The 20396-nt window shown below is 41.6% G+C and overlaps 3 protein-coding genes across 3 annotated transcripts in view; 1 reads left to right on the top strand and 2 right to left on the bottom strand.

Moving 5' to 3' along the window:
- LOC130689018 (neuronal acetylcholine receptor subunit alpha-10-like) overlaps positions 1 to 12234 on the bottom strand; it is a 35308-nt gene extending 23074 nt beyond the window's left edge. Inside the window, exon 1 of the mRNA XM_059496376.1 lies at positions 12102 to 12234. The gene's annotated coding sequence lies outside the window, so the exon portion shown is untranslated. The remainder of the gene's footprint in view (positions 1 to 12101) is intronic.
- Positions 1524 to 20396, top strand: LOC130689429 (unconventional myosin-If-like). Its single transcript, XM_057512386.2, has 27 exons — positions 1524 to 1861; positions 2214 to 2339; positions 2448 to 2537; positions 2689 to 2783; positions 2886 to 3063; positions 3156 to 3318; positions 3604 to 3711; positions 3855 to 3986; positions 4072 to 4190; positions 4272 to 4337; positions 4464 to 4562; positions 4638 to 4706; positions 8945 to 9115; positions 9684 to 9850; positions 10290 to 10430; positions 10549 to 10698; positions 11009 to 11153; positions 11268 to 11388; positions 11455 to 11618; positions 11704 to 11859; positions 11930 to 12069; positions 12136 to 12284; positions 12353 to 12832; positions 17354 to 17504; positions 19305 to 19419; positions 19654 to 19732; positions 19856 to 20396. The coding sequence occupies exons 1-27, from the start codon at positions 1565 to 1567 to the stop codon at positions 19930 to 19932; spliced, it is 3948 nt and encodes a 1315-aa protein (XP_057368369.1). The 5' UTR covers positions 1524 to 1564; the 3' UTR covers positions 19933 to 20396.
- Positions 3584 to 6792, bottom strand: LOC130689057 (mucin-2-like). Its single transcript, XM_057512083.2, has one exon. The coding sequence runs from the start codon at positions 6736 to 6738 to the stop codon at positions 4891 to 4893; it is 1848 nt and encodes a 615-aa protein (XP_057368066.1). The 5' UTR covers positions 6739 to 6792; the 3' UTR covers positions 3584 to 4890.

Here is a 20396-nt window from a genome sequence, read left to right on the forward strand (position 1 = left end):
TGAGTGTGTGACTTGAAGAAATCGCTTCAGTGATAACAATCTAAAACAGTTAACGTGGAACAAGTGGGCGACACTGTGCGTATTTTCACCAAAACGTTTAATTTTTAGATACTACTGAGATAAGGACGCATGGCAAAGTGAGCGATACGAGACAGTGCTGCTAACCGCGCCAGATTGAGAAAAACAGATAATATTGACAAGGAGTCAGTTGACAACACTGACACACGGCAACGAGCAGTTACAGTGATACAGGATAGCAATTGAGTGATCGCGTCGATGTTGCAATCATCGACTATTACCGTTGGCGTTCTTCCAAAGGAATAGTTACGTAAAAGATCCTAAGCAAAAATGGTAAGTCCAGTTTTCGAAATGAGACCCAAGCCAAAAAATGAAATTACGATGACTCATCAGGGGAATTCATGCCAATCGTTACGGTTATTTACGGGGTATTTTGGGGGATGTTTTTTTTTTTTTTTTTTTTTTTAAGGTGGGCGAGGGGGAGGGCTTGTCGATTAATAACGGGCAAGCAAGCAGTCGGGCGTATTCAGCTGTTTTTTTTTGTCTCCCCCCCCCCTCTCTCGGGAGTACGTACCAGAAAGTGGATCTACCGGACGGAAACAACTCAAAAACGCTAGGGCGTTGGCGCTCGCGGTGGTTGGGTTATCGCATACACACAACACTTTGTGACCTCCCACACTATCGTCCTTCAGCCTGTCTTCCAAAATCGATAATATTCTTCTATTTGCCATGTTCGAAAATTAGAATAATCTTCTCTATTAAGGACTTTCATCGGAATTGTTATCAGTCAGCTGTTGTTTTTTTATTAAGTTCCGAAGAAAACGCGATAAGAAATGGCAGATTAAATTAAAGCACCGTAAGATCAAATAGTTTTCCCTTCCGTGGGCCTGTCGCAATCGAACGTGACGCGTGTGACGTCGCATAATCAACACAAGACACAAATCGTGTGCCAGAATCAAAAATTTTCCTGATTGCCAAGGGTCAACAAATAAAATTAAAAAAACAAAAAAACAAATACGACCAAAAGCAAATTTAGCAACAATCAATTTTCTAGTTTCCGTAAAAGTGAAGGCGTAAATGAATCAAAACAAGAAAAGCCGGCGCAAAAAAAAAATGATAATAATAAAATAACCACGAACGTATCCTTCGTAAATAAAAAAAAATGTGCATTAGAAAATGAATAATTGATTATTCGTCATCCAATTAAGTCGAGCTGGCAAAGGCAGCAACTGAGGGTTAGAACGGGAACATACCCTATCCTTCTCAGCTTACACACACACACGCAGAGGCGCGCACACACACACACACACACAAAGTAGGGAAATGCTTAGAGCGTCGACGCAGTGCAGGATTTTAATCCAATTACAAGGTAGGAAAAGCCGAAGAGATAGAAAAAAAAAAACAATAAGGGACCTTTTTCTTTTTCCCCTTTCAAAAATGACAAAAAAACAAAACAAAAAAAAAAGGCCAGGTGTGTAGATCGTTGTCGCCAACCCAAGCAGTTGTTAGACATTAGTACGAGTTGGTCAACGAGTTTGTGTGGAGGATGTTACGCAGGACGGGCAAATCGAAACCGGCGAGTGAATTGGAATCGGGGCCAAGTTGGGGTGTTCATCATCAGCCAATGCCTTTGTCTCCGACGAGACCGGCCACGCTTCCGCGGACGAGAGGCAGAAAATGCCGCGCTCCAGCGATACCGCCACCCGAACACAACTATGGATTGGCGAAAGTGGGTCGTTCGGCGATAACGACCGGAATGGCGACGTTCCATCTCCATCATCCGCGGAGAAAGTTCCACATGCCTTGTAAAGGCAGGCTCATCCTGCCGACAGGCGAAGACGAGGTACTACATGTAGGAAAGAGGGTCTTCTCGTATGTTTGTTTTCTGCCAGACGATTTCTTTGAACGCAAAAGGGAAAACTCGATAACAACAACCAACAAAAAATGGATTTAGGTTTCCCCTAAATACAAAAAACCTGTCTATTTGATTTTTTTTTTGCGTTTTCTCTCGATCGATCGTCCGGTTCGTAAACCATGGCCCATTCAAGAATCGAGTCCCTATATGTCCATTCTGGTTACCGTGTTTAGTTAATGAGGGGGGGGGGGGGAATTTAACCTGGATTTCCTAGCGGTCCCTTAAGTGGCGTTTGAATGATGTAAGGCATGAAAAATTAAAACGTTTGTCTCTCCAAAAGGTTTACCACTGGCAATCGCACAATGTCAGGACGTCCGGCGTGGACGACATGGTGTTGCTCTCGCGAGTTACAGAAGATGAAATCGTCTCCAATTTACGTAAACGCTATTTGGACGATCAAATATTTGTAAGTTGGTCAACTTTCTCGCAAAACGAGGGGAAAAAAAGAGCATGAAATTGTGCCAACTCTCCAATAATAAATAATTTTTTACTACTTGAACAAAAAAAAACACAGACGTACATCGGCCCAGTCCTCGTCTCAGTCAACCCATTCAAAAACATGCCTTACTTCACCGACAAGGAAATTGAGCTTTACCAGGGCGCTGTAAGAAATATATTTTTTTGTTGTTGGCTTATTTTTATTGCATACATCATGTTTATTAAAGCCATTCACCTCACCCCAACTGCGACGAAACAACGGTAGTTCAATTTATCTGATTTCCTGTTTGTTTTCTATTTTTCTACATGCACGACAGGCTTCGTATGAAAACCAACCACACGTTTATGCTTTGGCAGATAACATGTACCGCAACATGTTAATCGACGCTGAGAATCAATGCGTTATCATCAGGTATTAAATTTCCCCCTAATTTCACGAGTTTTAATCATTTTAAGGAAAAGAAAAATCCCTCTTTTTCTTCTTCTTCTTTCGTTTGCTTTTAAATGAAATTAGTGGCGAATCTGGTGCGGGTAAAACAGTTGCGGCTAAATACATAATGAATTACATCGCTCGGGTATCGGGGGGTGGCGACCGCGTACGCCACTTAAAAGACGTCATACTCGAGTCCAATCCACTCCTGGAAGCCTTCGGCAACGCAAAATCGGTTCGCAACAATAACTCCAGCCGCTTCGTAAGTTTCTAATACAAATTCTAATCATCTTTTAAAAAGAAAAGAGAATTGATTTTTATACCATTTTTCCTTAAAAAAAAAAAAAATCAAAGGGAAAATACGTGGAAATTCAATTCTCAACGGGAGGCCAGCCGGTCGGAGGCAAGATCTCAAATTTTTTACTGGAAAAATCCCGCGTCGTCATGCGCAGTCGCCAAGAAAGGAGCTTCCATATTTTCTACCAATTATGCGCTGGAGCCGACTCTCGTATGGAAGGTAAGGCGTTGAACCCAAATTTTTTCTAGGAAAAACTACAGGGAAACGGTGATAGGGAACGACAGATTCCCGTGGCCATACAAAATAACAGCCGATTCACAATGACTTGCCAAATTTTAAAAAATTAAAATTTGTTTTAATTCAAAAGTCCTCAAATTTTTCAAGTATATTTCGCATTGTCCTCAAATTTTCCCCCAAATAAATTAAAAAAACAAATAAATAAATTAAGTTCAAGTAACAAACAATTGAAACTCATGGTGAGATATTTTGTTCAAATGTTTGCAGAGCAATTGGGGCTGGCCACTCCGGAGAATTACGCCTACCTCAACCAGAGCGGCACTTACACAGTCGAAGGCACTAACGACGTTCAAGAGTTTCAAGAAACCATTAAAGGTTTGATACAAAACAATTCAACAATTAAAAATAGGAAAGGATGAAAAAAAAAGGAATATCAATTAATTTTTTGTTTGTTTCAAAATTCGACGATGTGTGCGGGTGATTGTGTTTCAATGAATAATTCAACCGGAAATACGCAGCCATGTCCGTCGTGGGTCTAAGCGCTCAAGAACAACAAAACGTTCTGCAATTGGTAGCCGCCATTCTACACCTGGGCAACATTTCATTCACCGAGGACCGTAGCAATTTCGCCAGCGTCCATGATGACCGATGTAAAAAAAAAAAAAGAATAATTCAAAATATTGCCAATCTCATTTCAAAGGGCCTAATTCTTTTTTATTGGGGGAAAAAAATTAGATTTGGATTTCCCGGCTTTCTTGTTAGAAATCGATGCAGTGGCATTAAAATCAAAGCTGACCGGTCGCATATTTGAAAGCCATCGCGAAAAAGTCAACATGACCCTCAACGTCGAACAGGTGATATTTTTTTTTTTTTTTTTACTGTCAAAAAGCAATTCAATTTGAAGCTAATTGTTTTTTAACGAATGAATACATTAGGCCTGCTATAGCCGGGACGCCTTGGCCAAGGGATTGTACAGTCGAATGTTCGATTTCCTCGTTCAGGTAATCGTCACGTGCTATTTCAAACGGGAAAGACAAAAAAAAAAACTAGGCCAAACGCAATCAGAGACTTGAATCAAACCGAATAACAAAGTAACTTGTGTGTGTGTGCGTGTTTTTTTTTTTTAGAAAGTAAACACTGCCATGGTAACGACGACGCAGGGCTACAGCACTGGCATTTTGGATATTTACGGCTTTGAAATTTTCGAGAAAAACGGATTCGAACAGGCAAGTGAAAAAAACGAATTGGATTGGAATCAATTGAAAGAGCATCAGGAGTAATCGCCTAATTGCGTTGTACAGTTCTGCATCAACTTTGTCAACGAGAAATTGCAGCAGATCTTCATCGAACTGACTCTCAAAGCCGAACAGGTAGGACAAACTTTGTTTCCTTTAAAAATAAAAAAAAATCGTATAGAAACACATCGTCATATAAAAATGAAGAAGGGGTGAAAGAAAAATAAAGAAGACGCGAGAAAAAAAAAAATTATAATAATAAGGAAGTTTTAAATAATAGGAGGGCGAAGTAAAAAATTATTGATCCCTGGGAAGTGTACTACAAAAGTCCGATGCGCGACAGTGTCGTCTTAAACTTGCACCACATCGTGTAGCAATAGTCGTAGGTTCGGGAAATAACGTTGAAATCGTTGGCCTCGTACTCCGGTCGAAAGTTTTGATCGTGGCGATCGATGGATGGTCGGAACGCAGGCCTTCCTCCGGGTCGCATTCCGTATCGAATTGGATACGGACGATGATATTGTCTAGCCTCTTCGTCGCCAGATTTCTTCAAATCATCTGCAATTTTTTCAGCGACTTCGGTCACGTCTTCGACTGCTTTGACATCGACTTCTTCTTCTTTCGAGAGGAGGCTACGGCTGTTTCCAGCATTCTTGGCGACAGCTGGTGGCGATGCGATCAAACTGCTGCTGCTGCCTTCCGTGTTGCTCTCGAGGCCTAGGTCAATATTCTCAATCTCTGTTACCGCATCACCGAGCCCCGGGTCTTCCGGGATGGGTTCCGTTGTGACGACGAGGAATTCATGAGCTTCCGTTTCTGCGACTTCAGTCACAGCTGGACTCTCTGCCTCTGAACGAGATGAATCTGTCGTGACCTCCGAATCAAGTGGGACGGAATCATCGGCCGCCACGTCTAGTGGAGCATCTGAACTGGCACCGTATCCCGAATGAGCGTTTGATTCATCGCTAACTTCTGTTGATAAAATTACACCTGATCCGGCATCGGTAGAAGTTTCATCCGATCCCGCGCCCGATCCGGATTCCGTGGATGAATCCAACAATTCAGAAGGGCCGCTCGTTACGGCCGACTCTTCTTCGCTCGTAACATCTTCATCGCTCAATTTCTCACTAATTGTTGTGGGAGGTTCCGTAGTCGTTGAAGACGTCGTCGAATCTTTAGGTTCGGCTGTTGGCGTCTCATCTTTCTCGCCATCTCCATAAATGTCCGAATAGCTATCTCCAATTACACGATACGGGGTGGTGGGCTCTGAAGAATGCGGAACGGAATCCTCTGTTGCGCTTGCCGTAGTCGAGTCAGCTTCCGTTGTTATGTCTTCGTCGCTGACTACATCACCGGTGGCCATCTCTGTCGTCGTCGTTATTAAATTCGAATCGCTCTCATCAGTTTGCTGTTCATCTTCTACAATCAAATGAGGGTCGTAGCTAGGCTCTGCCGGAAGAGAGGCTTCTTCGGAAAGCTTTACTGGCGAACCAGTGGTGATTTCATCTTCTTTAATTGTCGTCAGTTCAATAGATTGCACAGTCGTTTGACTGATTTCACTAGCTACCTTTAATGCTTCCATGACGGGGCCTGCGTCGCCGTCTTGTTTTACGACTACGTCGGCAGCGTCCGTGACTGGCTCGGTCGTTGGCGTCTCATCTGATGGCGATTCCGTTTCTTCCGACAAGATTTCTTGCGTAACCGTTTCGAGTTCCAGCGTGGGACTGTTCGACGCCTCACTGATGGCTTCCGTGCCTATCGATGAAGTGGACAGTGTGTCGGTGACGGCCACCTCTTCCACGTCCGTCGAAGTCATTGGACTTTGACTAACGAACGAAACTTCGGTTACTAGTGCAGACTCGCTCGTGACCTCGGTGGCTGGAACGGACGGAAGGGCCGTCGACGATTGCTTCTGTTGTTGAGGTTGCGTCTCGTCCATAGTGGCGTTGGGTTCCATCGTCATGAGGAGTATGCCACCAGGTGGAAGACCAATACCTATCAGACCGGGCAAAGGCCTTTTCACGGGTGACTGGATGATCCAAGAATTGGGTTTGACAGAACTGGCTTCTTCACTCGGTCTCTGTTGACTGGGCACCACGACCGCCATCAGCCAAACGACCATCAATGTCTTGGCAGTTGAGCTGTTAATCCGTGCAGAAGATGCCATGTCGTTTCTTCTTGATATTATTGGATAAACGTCGTTGTACAAATTGTTTAAGGGATAGCGTGAAATGGGAATTTCTCGAACAAAAAAAATTGGGATGGCGGAAGAGAAGTTGCGATTGTTAAAATGGAAGAACACGGTAGTGTTTGTTTTGTTTGCTCGAAAATGTTATTCGGCGAGAGATTTGGTAGCGGCTGTGACCGCAGTCTTGCACTAACTGGAGGCCACACGGAAGAGCACCTTTTTATATGAAGGGAAACAACAGACAGAAGAGAGCGAACGGGGCAAGAAAGAGAAGCGCAGCTCGCGTGTTGAATGAGTTTTCAAATGAAGAAGAAAAAAAAAAGAGCCAACGGGTTGGTGGCCCAGCCGGGGGAGGTTGGCGGTGCTCTTCCCTCCTCCGCCGTTTGGTGTTGTTGCCGTGCAACCGACGCAAATCCAACCAACCCCTCGTAGCTCGCATTCTCTCCCACCACCCCACTTCGTTCGTGTGGTTTCCGCCAGGTATCCAAAAAGTCCCGATTTCCATCACAACCCTTCCCATCCTCTTCATATGAAGGCTTCCCGCTCCCCCCCCCACCCATTTTCCCCCCTTTGCAATCGATGTGTGTTACATGCGGGTCAATAAAAATGACGTGACCCACCAACCGCTGGCCAACTTTTTATAGAGTCCATCAATTCCAGGCATCAAAAAAAAATAATTTAAAACAGCAAAAATTGAAAATATAAAAATTGATGACGACAAGATAATAATTATGACAGTTACCGAGAACTGGCAATCCTTTCACGGTGATAGCCAGTCACCTTTGCTCATTTCGTTTCACGAGATTGGCTGATAACATCAAACGGGAATTTAAAAATAAATAGAAAAGAAGTATAACCGTAGTGAAAATAATGCTGTTGAAATCATTGCAGCAAAAAAGAAAAAAAAAATCGAACAAACAAGGCCTCCAAGCTGTTAAAAAAAAAAAAAAATTACGGACAGGCAGGTCGAACCGGTGTGCCCGTTTCTTCGAATCTTTGTGGTTTTCACGGGCCTACACGCATGTCATCAGGTCGTGCTATTTTCGAGGAAGTCAACTTGGCCTAACAACATCTTGCTTCGAATTGCGTGAGGAACGCTGTCGCAGACGATAAATTTCGTTCGCTCAGCCCACGCAGAGGCACAAAAAAAAATAAAGGAATTCATTTATCCCAAAATAGAAAGAAAAAAAATTCAATAATTTTTTTTTTTTTTACAAGTCATCCGTAGCAAGATCCCTTATGGCGAAAACGATCAAATCACAGGCGCCAGTAATTTTCGTAGAAGATGAAAAAAAAAAAAAAAAAAAAAAAAAAAACGACGAAATTCTAACGGTTTTTTTCATCTCGCTCTTTAAGTTGATCCATTACGTGTGTCTGGTGTGGGAACCCACCACCTAGCAACGTCTTCCTATGCACGTCGTGCGTCTTTTGATGAAGGCGTTCACACCGCAGCAGCAATTGCTGTTGACGACCTTACAGAGCACGAAATTATGAACGTCCTCCTCGCATCCTCAAACGATACAAGCAGCACATGTTGCGCAAAATGTTCACAAGAAAAAGAATGAAGAAAAAAAAGCAATGTCCTTCTTTTAACCTTACTTTTAAAAAATACCTATCCAGAATTCTTCTAAATGAGAGCAGCGGTAATCAAAGGTTGTCCCGCGTATATTAAAGCAAATAGCCTTTTTTCATCAATTCTTCCCCTTCCCGACTTTACCGTTAGTTTAAGCAAGCTTCGCCAACAGCCCTAATTTCGTCTTCTTGCGGCACCGAATCATCGTCCTTTTGTCGTGAATTAGATTTCGTATCAGGCAAAGGAATGGCACGTTCAAATGAGCGACAAAAAAAGAGTACGATCCCACCCGCCAAAGTTATCAATTTCGGCAGATTCGTTAGTGAAGTTTCTGTCTTTACCCAACGTTTGGCTATTCTTCTCAACGATTTCAGAACAAGAAATCATTTTTTTAAAGTGATTCAACAAAAAATGTTGAGTCTCAGCCAAAAAAAATGAATGCATAATCAAGAGAGATGATCGTGGAAAAGAATTGGGGTCTTGATTAGGACGAGACAAGGTCATTTTTTGGGACGACGCCCCAAAAAATGCCTGGCGCCTGCTGATGATGACGATCTTATTGTTATGTTTTTTTTTTTTTTCATTTTCTTGGGTTGCAATGCAACACAATAGGAGGAATACGTGCAAGAAGGCATCAAATGGACTGCAATCGACTATTTCAACAACCAAATCGTCTGCGAGCTGATCGAAGGCCGTCGACCTCCTGGCGTGCTGGCCATCCTAGACGACGTGTGTGCTACGCTCCACGCAGTCAGCGAAGGTGCCGACAATGACCTCAAACAGGTGAGTTACAGAAAAAAATAAACATATGAAAATGTCAGCCGTCATCATGAAAAACGACCCCATTTCTGCAGTGGTTTTTTTTTTCTAACCACGTCTTTGTTTGGCCATCATTAAAGTGTTAAAGACCCCGGGTGCTTGTCTTGCACAATTCTAGAACGTCTCGACTACGAAGCACACAACCTCTAATATGTTGTACCCAAAGGGCATACAATTTTCAAAAAAAAGCTTAAAAAACGTCAAAAAAAGAAAGAATATAACTTGATGTAAACCAGCAGGCAACAAGAAACTATTTCAGTAGAATAAAATTTTTTTTTTTTCAAAAAGATAAACAAGAGACGTAGGAAAAACAGCCAGACAAATCAATGATGCAGGGATTGATTTACAGCCAGAAGGGAAAAGTGGGGATCCAGGAAATTCCAATTTTACAACCTTTTCTCTCTCTTTTTTTTTTCATGATTATTGCACAGGTAGCCGTTTGATCGAACGTCAAAAACCCAAAATTCTATGATGCAACCGCCAAAAAAAAAAAAATAATAAAAATTATTTATTTTCTTTTATACCCCCACAGAAATTATGCTCCAGTGTCGGCAGCCATCAGCATTTCGAGTCGTGGAAGTCCGGCTTCACGATCCACCACTACGCCGGCAAAGTCAGCTACGAAGTCGAGGGCTTCTGCGACCGCAACCGCGACATTTTCTTCAACGATCTGATCGAATTGATGCAAAATTCCAAAAAGTAAGTCTATTCAAAAACGACATTTACCTAACTTATTCGTCCGACTGTCTTCTGTGTGTTTTCGCTTTCGAAATCACGGAAGCGGTTCAGCACAAACGAATCGGATGATGAGCGCAAATAACCAGAACCGATACGCTTATTTACCGTTGCCTTCGATATGATGAGACTCCCGCCCAAGCGGGTTCGCTTTTTCTATTCCCCCCAAAAAAATCGCTTTTCGAGTTCTGTGTGTTTATTCGCCATACCGTGGCCGAGTTGAACGACGAAACCAACCGAGCAAATCTAATGTTGATTATTTATTTACCTTTATTTTTTCGAGAGGGAAGAGGGTCTACCAAACACTTCAGAATTGAAACTAATAGCTTTTCTCACAAAAAATTTGGTCTTTTTTTTTTTTTCTTTTTCCTATGCTGTGGTTCGCACTCGGACCGAATTGCAGCTCGTTCATACGCGGTCTGTTTCCCGAAGTGCTGGCCCCTAACTCGACGAAAACGCGTCCCACAACGGCCGGTTCCAAGATCAAGTCGCAGGCCAATCAGCTCGTTGAGGCTCTCATGAAATGTACACCTCACTATATTCGGTAGGACGACCAAGGTCATTGTTCCTTCGTTTTTCCCAGCCACAGACCAAGAACTATAAAAACTAACATTATCTTTACATTTCTCACTGTTGAAAAAAAAAAAAAAACAACTGCAAAGGTGCATTAAACCAAACGAGACCAAAAGGCCGCACGACTGGGAAGAGGCGAGAGTCAAACATCAAGTGGAATATCTCGGCCTGAAGGAAAACATTCGTGTCAGGCGCGCCGGATTCGCCTACAGACGACCGTTTGAAAAATTCCTCAAAAGGTAACGCTAAATGAAAAAAATAAGACTCGTCATCGAGTACTCTTTACTCTATAGACCTACTGACCCGAAAATTTTATCTCACGATCTTTTGCTATTCAAATTGTACGGGCAAAAACCGCCTTAGGTTAACAGATCAAAACAACGGGCCAAAAAATGGCGCATTAAATGAATGATGAATGTTCAAGATATTTTTCCCGTTAGTTTCCAATTTATCTTGAAAGATGAATTGAAAACAAACGGAGAAGCAGGAAGAATCAAGTGAACTCAATCCCACCATTTCTATTTTTAACGAAAAAAAAAAATAAAATAGGTATGCCATTATCAGCAAACAAACGTGGCCAGCGTGGAGAGGAGACCCACGGGCTGGAATCAAAATCGTCATGGAAGCCGTCAACATGGATCCAGCCGAATATCAGCTGGGCAAAAGCAAAGTTTTCATCAAGACGCCTGAATCGGTACGACGTTTTTAAGATTAACGTTCCGTCAAGAGCTCGATAATAGTTGTTAGCAATGTAAATTTCAAAAGTAAAGACAACATGATTTATATCATACGCAAAAAAAACAAACAGCTGTTCCTGCTGGAAGAAATGAGAGAACGCCGATACGATCATTACGCGAGAGTCATTCAAAAAGCGTTTTGCCGTTATTTTGCACGTCGACAGCGCCAGAAACAACGCGAACAAGCAGCCGGTATAATCACTGACCCTCTCTATTGTCATCTATTATTAAGTTAACTATCGGTCTCAATGTGGGTAGAAATCGTGTTCGGGAAAAAGGAGCGCCGTAGGTTTTCGCTTAACCGCGGTTTCGTCGGCGATTATATTGGTTTGGACAATCAACCTGCTCTGCGCGCTCTGGTGGGTAAACGAGAAAAAATTGAATTCGCCGAGACCGTCCTCAAATACGACCGACGATTCCAGGTACTTGATTTTTTTTATCTTTGAAAAACAAAATGTCTGAACGTGGCCCCTTGAACTGTTATGCTCATTTCGTGTTCCCATGTAGGCTACCAAACGTGATCTCATTTTGACTGGGAAAACCGTCTTCCTCATCGGTCGTGACAAGGTCAAAAAAGGACCAAAGAAAGGGCAGATTTTCGAAGTGGTCAAACGAAGGATACCAATCGATACAATCAGACAAATTTCAACAAGTACAAAGCAGGTGCGTAAAAATATGCTGCGTGACAAGTTCATCTGCTGCAATAATATTCCCTATTCCCTAATTCGATCAGGACGATTTCCTCGTTTTGCATGTGAACAATGAGTATGATACACTCATCAGGTCCATCTTCAAGACAGAGCTGTTGTCTACCCTTAATCGAAAACTGAAAGAGAACTTCAACAGAGTTCTCACCATGAACTTCACCGACAAGTAAAATGGCAAGCAGTTTTGTTTTTTCCTACCTTGAGATGACCAGCATTTTTATTATCCCTCTAGCATGGAGGTTTCCATCAAGAAGGAAGGATGGTCTGGTGGTGGATTCAGGATGGTAAAAGTGATTGCAGGAAATGGCGAAGAACCAATCTTGAAGATGTCTGGAAAAACCTTGCTCGTCTCAATTGGACCTGGATTACCAAACACAATGAGTAAGGCTATCATGAACAAAGGCAATTAGGGAGTTAAAACTTAATCTCTTTATTCATATGTCGAACAGGACCATCTCTTCGATTGGAACCTGATAACGAGACACTGGAGGTGGCTCGTCGTGTGGTCACAGTCGTGAATTCCAAGACAAAGGGAATCAACAACAACAATCATATACCTCAAAGTCAGCAATCAAAAAGGATTCATGCACAAGGAAGGGCGCCAAATTCAGTCAATCAAATCAGACCCACGAGAAACGCACCAGCTGCACCTTCAAATCGCGCTCCAAGTATTGCACAAGGAAATCCCAATCCGGCTGCAAGAAACACTAACTGCTACGTGGAGCCACCTGGCGGTCTTAAAAAGAACCCTTCCTTCAATCGTGCTTCCCGCGCTCCACCGCCGCCGTCTCATCCTCCTCCGGCAAATCAGCCGGTCGTACGCCCAGCTGTACCTAACAGTCAAGGAGGATTCCGACTTCCCAATCCAGGAGCATTTCGATTACCGACTACCAATCCAGGAGCATTTCGATTACCGACTACCAATCCAGGTAAGAATTCTTTTTCAATTTACTCTCATCCATAAATTGAGCCAAAATGATCAAGGACAAGGACTCGATCAAACTGTCCATTTGCTAACAATCTAGAAACAACAACAAAAATATGCAAATGAGGTGGAGGTCGGGAGAAAAACGTTATGCTAATGCGGTTTCGAGGAATGGGAATTTTCAATCAGTTCGTGAGAAATCAGATGATAATGAGCTTTCCAATCGTCCCTTGGTTATATATTAGCTGTCGTATATCACGTCGATAACCGATCGCAATATGTGGCCATTTTTACTGGGACATAAAAAGAAACAAAAATAATAATTCCCTTCGAAATGAGAAGCGAAAATCCCCAATGGCGTGCAATGTAAATATCTCAGCAAAGTAACAAAGGCCGACTTGTATATTGGCACGCAACTTGAGATAGGGGTTCCATTTTCTTTTAAGGACGATATGATGGCAGAAATCAGCACAGCAGAAAGCCGTTGCATTTTCCGAATAGTAGTAGTAGAATAACAAAATAATGGAGCCAAATTGTTTGAGATGTCAGGCTGTGCTAGCTCCATCAAATCCCTTCTTCAAACTGAATTCCTATTCGATATATCCGGGAAATGAGTCACGTCGAATTCTTGAGTATCGACTAACCAATAAATAATTGCACATTCCCAGCTGATGAAACCTAATATGGTGCAATCGGAATCGTCAACCAAGCGCGGACAGGGCCACCCGTTTTTTAATTAACTAACTTCTTAAAGAAAATCATTCAGTGGCATGTTATTACGCCCATGGTCGTCTGAAAATCTTTCAGTTGCGGAACTTACCAGCAGTGCCCACTAAAATATGTCTTTTGCTCCTCAATCATCACGTTGGCGGTTTCTCGGTTGGCAAGAAGGCTGTGATTTCGTGTAGCGAAACATATCCTCAATCTTGCCCAGTTCTCATCCGTATCGTTACGGATATCAATCAATCTGCCTCTCTCTCTGCCAATCACAAACAAGGAAACAGAAGCCACACGGTCGTCACACAGCTGCTGCGTTAATCGTCGTCAGCTGCTGGTATTGTTATTGGATTATTCGGTTTAGAATTGCGTATAAGATGACCAAGGCCGGGCGCTTTGGTCTTAAAAAAAAAAATGTAAATATCTGAGAGTCGGATAGAACTCCACCGCATTCCAAGTTAGGGCCCAAGGCTTTTCTTTTTTCTTTTTAATACTTATATCGGAAGATGTACTGAACAAACGGAGAAGAGGGTGCTGGACTTACGTACACAATAGCCGTCAAGTAGACGAGGAGGGAGGATCTATCGGCGACCAAGACGGCACCGATGATGATGCATGATTTAAGAAAAAAAAAGGAAGGGGAATAGATGATTAGATAGGGCTAGTTTGATATGGTGGAAACGACGCTCACACGGATTTTGGATAACAATATAAATAAATCGGTTGGTTGGATTCCGGTGTGTACTGCGGAATGGAGTCATCCGAGAGAAAAGTGCATCCGATCCGCGTATAGATCGAAGACGCCCATCAGATTGGCCGCATACCACAGACGGAACCATTAGCTCCGGATGGGATGTACCACTAGGGGAAAAGAAGGGAAGTGCGTGTGCGTGTGTGTGTGTCGAAAAAGGGAGGGTAGATGACCTGTGTATCGGTGGGAAGAAGCCCGGCTGGATTACGAATAGGCGGATTTTTATTTTACACAATCGATCGGTGATTATGATCCAAAACGTCTGTAGTGTATAGGGGCGAAGAGGGAAGAAAACGCATTCCGCGAATATCGAAGACATTGTTGAGCTCTCACACACCTGGAGGATGGCCGTGGACAAAAAAGAAAAGAGAAAGAAAAGCTGCAGCTCTGATGATCTTGTCAAAATTCCCAAGAAAAAGTACAGGAGGTTGGAATAAGCCGATTTACAGATTGTGTCACACACTCAGCCAATCTACAATAACAAATCGTGAAACTGTTGCTGTAAGGGTTATCTGCACACCATTGTCACGTTTTTATTGTGTCCCATTTGTGATTGATTTTGTGGGGATGATTACGAACCAGTACGGAGCAATAGGAACATTTTCAGACGATTAAATGAATTTCGAGAAAAAACGAATCCACCGCAGAAAGCAATTGCGTGGCCATGACAAGTGGCCAAAGAGTGTGTAAACAATGACTCAACAAGAATGTCTGAAATCATTGATTTCAATTCGGATTTTAATTTATTCCACCCTTGTGTCATTGTTCGCAGCCGGTCAACGTACAAAGTGCAATGCACGATTTTTTTTGTCTGTCTAACCGTCATCTCCCGTTTTTTTTTTTTTTCAATCGGTCGGTTGTGTGTAGCTGCCGATCGATTGAAAAACAAGCGGAGGCAAAGCTAGAGCTTAGCCAGGTCTTATTATTTCGTGTTGAACGGGAGATGGATGACCGGAAAATTAGAAAGAAAAACAAGAACTAGGGCCCGTTGCTTTTGACGGGCCAATCCATCACGGTTGGCCATTTCTTCCCTTGTGCCCACCTACCCTTTTCTTTTTTTTTTCTGCTGTTTCTCTGTCTAAGGGCGTCTCATGTGGGCTTTTCAACACGCCCCGTAGCATCGGTAAATTGGCGGCATCGCCCGAAATTTTTAGATTTTTTTTTTTCCCTCACTGTAATCACTTACGTATACGTATGTTATCCCCTCTTCGCTTGTAATACTCACAATTTTCATGTGATTATTCGTCGACTAGCAATTGCGGTAGCTATTAGAAACAAGCAACGCCACGTATAGACGACCCAAATTGATGCCCCAACGCGGCAAGGTGTGCCGAGAGCAGAAAAAACTTGCAATTGAATGGGTGGGCAAGAAATTGCAGCAAAGTAAAAGAAACAAAAGAAAAAAATTTCTTTTTTGGAATGATTGAAAAATTGGCAAAAAGATACAAATCCCAAAATAAAATCTAAAGTGAATCTTACCTTTAAATAGGGTCATTTTACATACCGAAAGGATGTCCACTTTGTTAGCGCGTTAGGTGATAATATTTCCTCTTTGAGGTGTACATATTTCAACAGTTTAAAATCCAATCTGTTTTTTGTTTTTTTTTGAGGTTTTTACAATTTTATTACTAAAAACGGAGGCGCTGATGAAGTCATCCAAGTTTTTAGACGAAGGGTGGTCCACACCCATTTCCTTGCAAGAGATAATGCTCATTTTTGTTGGGTGGCTTTAATATGCGTCTAAAATTTCCCGAATGATTTCACTTCATCCTGTTTTTATTTGATTTTTTATTTTTTAAAGGAGAGTCTTACGTATCACGGAGTCATGAGGTCATGCCCGTGTGGTCGTTTATTTGGACATTCGAGTCATTTGACACTCGGGGTCACCTAGCTCCATTTTAAGAATTGAGGTTTTGAGTTTCTCCCTAATCATTGTCGTCCGTTAGGACCGCGTAGTAAAAAGGGGTATTTAAAAGCAAAGGATGTCACGCCACAAAATGATGGCCACCATTTATAAATAGACCACACCGCTTAGCCTTTATGTCCTTAAAGAATTGAAATTCAAACCGAGACGATGAACCCCCTCCTTGCACACCGGTTGAAAGTCGAGTCTCAAAACCGAAACTATGTAAGAAATGGAATCTTTTGAGATCGCCATCAAACTCCAAAAGGGATACGACTTGTCATTCGAGCAGTTTGAAGGGGGCGAGTTATGGACTGGATACCGGAGTGGGGGACAGAGAAGATGATGGCTGTGGGAAACGAGATAATCAATTCAGGTCCGGATGTTTTGTTTTTTTCACAGCCCATGCATTTTTTTGCATTTCTTAAAAAAAGAATGACGCAACAAAAGAAAAACGCAATGGCAAAGTTAGCGTCGACCTCATTCCAGTCTTTGTTTTAAATATTTATTTCTCAATCCTCATTGCTAAGGGGTGGACACACTAGTTGATTTATTTCTTGATTTCAGCGTCCATTTCTTATTGGCCTGTGTGGAAAGTAGGTTTATAGCGGCCGTGCGGTTTTACCAGCTAGAACAACAACAAAAAAATGGAAGCCAGATGAGTTATTGAATAACTTGATTTGAAACTCATGACATGCACAAATCAACGAGAAAAAATTGTGTATAAAATACGTGACAACCAACCCCAATAACGAAAAAAAAAAAAAAAGAAGTCATGATTTGTGTACAATGACACAGTGCTTCCTAACGGGATCCAATTTTTTTTTTTACAAGATTAGATTGGATGACTGTCGACTACCTCGCTCTAATAATCGTAGCCCATCTTTTTATTTTTTGTTCTTTATTTCTGGCTAAAGTACATTTGTTTTTTATGATCTGCTAACTAGCTGAGTGTAGGTGACTGTACACTAGCAGACAACAATATAATCAGCTGGAAAAACTTGAAAAGACCCAACTAGTAATAACAAATTGTTCTCGAAAAAATACTCGAGCGTACACACATAACTGTAAAAAAAAAAAAAAACATCTTTAACTCTAATTTTTATTCTTCTTCTTCTTCAATTTTTCGATGTTCTTCTTGTGTGACGATTCAGGTCAACAACAAAGGCAACAGCATCCGCAGACGGGGCATCCACGCAACAGCGGTGCATCATCCACGGTGACGTCACAAGCCAGCGGCGGAGGCTACACCGATCCACAACGGCAACAAGATTTTATGCGAACGCCGGACCCGGGTGTCAGCGGGTAACTGATTCCTCCTCTTCTTTTTTTTTTTTTCGCGTGGTTGTTTATTTTTAAAACATTTACAATGCCGGTCACCGGAATATTTTCTCAGCGGAGAAAAAAAAAAGAAAAAAGAAAAGATTGTAAATATATCGTAAAGAAAAGTTGAGCTTGAACCCGCCGACCACGTATACATCAGAGAGCGCGGCTCACGGAACTCGATGTGAGAGCTGGCCCTGGGTATCCCGTTAACTCACGATGCAAACGCAGCACGTAGCAGCGTGAAAGAACCTTTTTCGGGAAGAAAGAAAGGAAAACAATACCCGATGCCCATATTTGAATACGGCTTATATACATAGCGACGAAAGCTCAGACGTACACACAAAAGGATTTATGTAATAATAAGATGCGCGCCCATCATGGAAGAAAAATTCTTCCGCGTCCGCCAACCCGTCAAACATTTTTTTTTTTTTTTTTCTCTTAGACTTGGGGTTTGCCAAAAATTGTTATTCCGATTTGCGGTCGTTAAACGTTTCGCTCCTCTCCCATTTAGAGTATTTGCCTATTAGACAAACACAAGCAAATATCGTTTCGTTTGCGCTACATAAAGCAACGCGTACTTATCCATCCGGATAAATGGAAAACAAAGAGAAAAAACAAGAAATATGGTCGGATGACTTGGAACAGTGTGCCGAGTTCAACCGTTTTCAAAGTTTTCTGTTCGGTTGCACGAGAATGTAATTGCTATGCTAAGCATCGTTCATGCTTCATTGAATTCTCTCTTTGTATTTTCGTCCGTTTTCATGAAAGACAGGAGCGCGAACGGGAGTTTTCCAAATAAAGGCACAGAGAACTGTAGCAATAGGTAAAAAAAATAAAAATAATCAGCGGGAAGTCTTGACGTTATGATTTTTGTATCGTAATCATTACTCTCCATCAGTCGATCACGGCGGTCGTTTTTATTACATTCGTGCCCGCCGTCATTAAATGATCTCAACTATTTTGCATCCATTTGTCGTTGGTAATGGGAGGGAAATATTTTTTTATGTCTAGTCAACATCCAATTAAAGAAATTTCTCAGTCTTAGAAGCCTGCTTTTTTTTTTCAATAAGAACATTGAGATTGCGTTTTAGGAAAAGCAGCGCAGAAGAATGAGAATTGTGAGATGACTGTTTGATTTTTCCCCACCAATGGAACGCCGTACAAGGTGCTCTGAATGTCATTCCCAATCGTGATTTGTTCATCCAGCGTTCCAGCCTTTCTTTTTTTTTACATATTTAATAGCATCTGACGTAGCAACCTTTAAAACAAAATTCTTTTTTTTTATTTTTCTTTCGTTAAAAAAAAGAAAAAAGATGGTCTTGAATTCCATATACCGCTGGATAACCTTAACCTAGAGAAAAGACTGTTGCAACCAGTCGCTAGTGTCTAATTGATTATGCACACTTGACGGGGCGAGCACCATCTTCGCTTACCTGGTTTATTTTAAAGAAAGCAGCACCTAAAAATGTGCTTGCTCTACTGGATAAATCGTAAGACGACCGTTATAATTTTTTTTTTTTTGGGCTGGAACCGCTGGAAGCGCAAGAAACAATCGAATGACCCTGCAGCCGAGCTAGACTGTAACGTTCCCATTAAGACGGAAACAATAACGGACAATAGCTGTTAGCGCATTGTAGGAGGTCGATTTTTTTTCGTGCGTATGTTCCATAATAAAATGTGAAGCAAGCCTTACCTTAGTTCTTTCGTTCCGTAAGCTTTGGTATTTTTTTTTTTATTATTATTATTTCAAATAATTTTTGTGGTGTGTCCAATTTGAAGGGTGAAAAGGGCAAGCCTACACAAATCGCAAGAGCTGAAGCAGATTCAACCCGCACCTCGAGCACCGGCCAAGCCTCGAATTGAACCGAAACCTCCAGCACTAGCCAAAGCTCGGGTACGATCTATACATTTATGTAAAGTAGATAATAATCTATAAACCCAGTATATGTGTGTACGCTGCAAATTATATTGTACATTTACCGTATAGAATCGTTTCTTTTTTTAATACTGTGCAATCATCGTTTATGACGCGCATCAAAACGTAGATGGTCTATAAAAAAAAAAAACAGCAACATATATTTTGGAAAAATGAAAATTGACAAATTTCATTTCCTTTCGATCGCTTCAGGCCTTGTACGTCTACCAGGCTCAAGACACGGACGAGTTAAGTATGGACGTCGGTGATATCATCGAAATCATATCAGAAGGTAAAATTGATTTGATTTACTCATTCTGCCAATTTTTGAATTCAATAACCCTGGAAGTCATGAATTTTGTAATTGTAATTGCACGTAAATAATGTATGATTGCCTATCCAATTTTAAATGCAGATCCTTCGGGATGGTGGCAGGGTCGACTGAGGGGCAAGCAAGGACTTTTACCTGGAAACTACGTCCAAAAATTGTGATGTGGGCCAACAGATAACAAAAAGACACACACACACACAAACCAAATGAAGCCCAAAAAAAAAGAAAAAAAAAATTTGCATGCCCTTTTTTTTTTCTATTTCTAATATTCCCCGCGAGAGCAATGAAATTTTAAAGCAAGGTTGTTCCAAACTCCGATTCACATACATAGCTCCTTTACCGATTTTTCTATACATCCCATAAAAAATAAATAAAAATATCGTTGTACCTTTTTCTTGATTGAACGCTGATTCTTTAGTATATAATGAAAATCTATTTGAATTTACACGAGCGCCAAGTCGAGTCAAAATAGCCGGTCGAAGCGGATAACATTCTAAACGACTCTTATGTTTATTTGTCAATTTTCTTTTTTCGTCTATTGTTTTTTATTGTTGCAATTTCGACTCGTTAACTTTTTTGTTGGTTATACATTCTGATAATAAACTACGACTTGATTGGAGTAAAA

Source organism: Daphnia carinata, chromosome 7 (genome assembly GCF_022539665.2).
Source record: "Daphnia carinata strain CSIRO-1 chromosome 7, CSIRO_AGI_Dcar_HiC_V3, whole genome shotgun sequence".
In the NCBI taxonomy this organism is placed as follows: Eukaryota; Metazoa; Arthropoda; class Branchiopoda; order Diplostraca; family Daphniidae; genus Daphnia; species Daphnia carinata.

Excerpts from the sequence above, each read along its gene's own strand:
- LOC130689429 (XM_057512386.2), top strand. The coding sequence starts at position 1,565 with ATGTTACGCAGGACGGGCAAATCGAAACCGGCGAGTGAATTGGAATCG. Across the intron at positions 4,191-4,271 it reads TGACCCTCAACGTCGAACAG|GCCTGCTATAGCCGGGACGC; the intron begins GTGATATTTTTT and ends TGAATACATTAG. Across the intron at positions 12,070-12,135 it reads ACCATGAACTTCACCGACAA|CATGGAGGTTTCCATCAAGA; the intron begins GTAAAATGGCAA and ends TTATCCCTCTAG.
- LOC130689057 (XM_057512083.2), bottom strand. The coding sequence starts at position 6,738 with ATGGCATCTTCTGCACGGATTAACAGCTCAACTGCCAAGACATTGATG.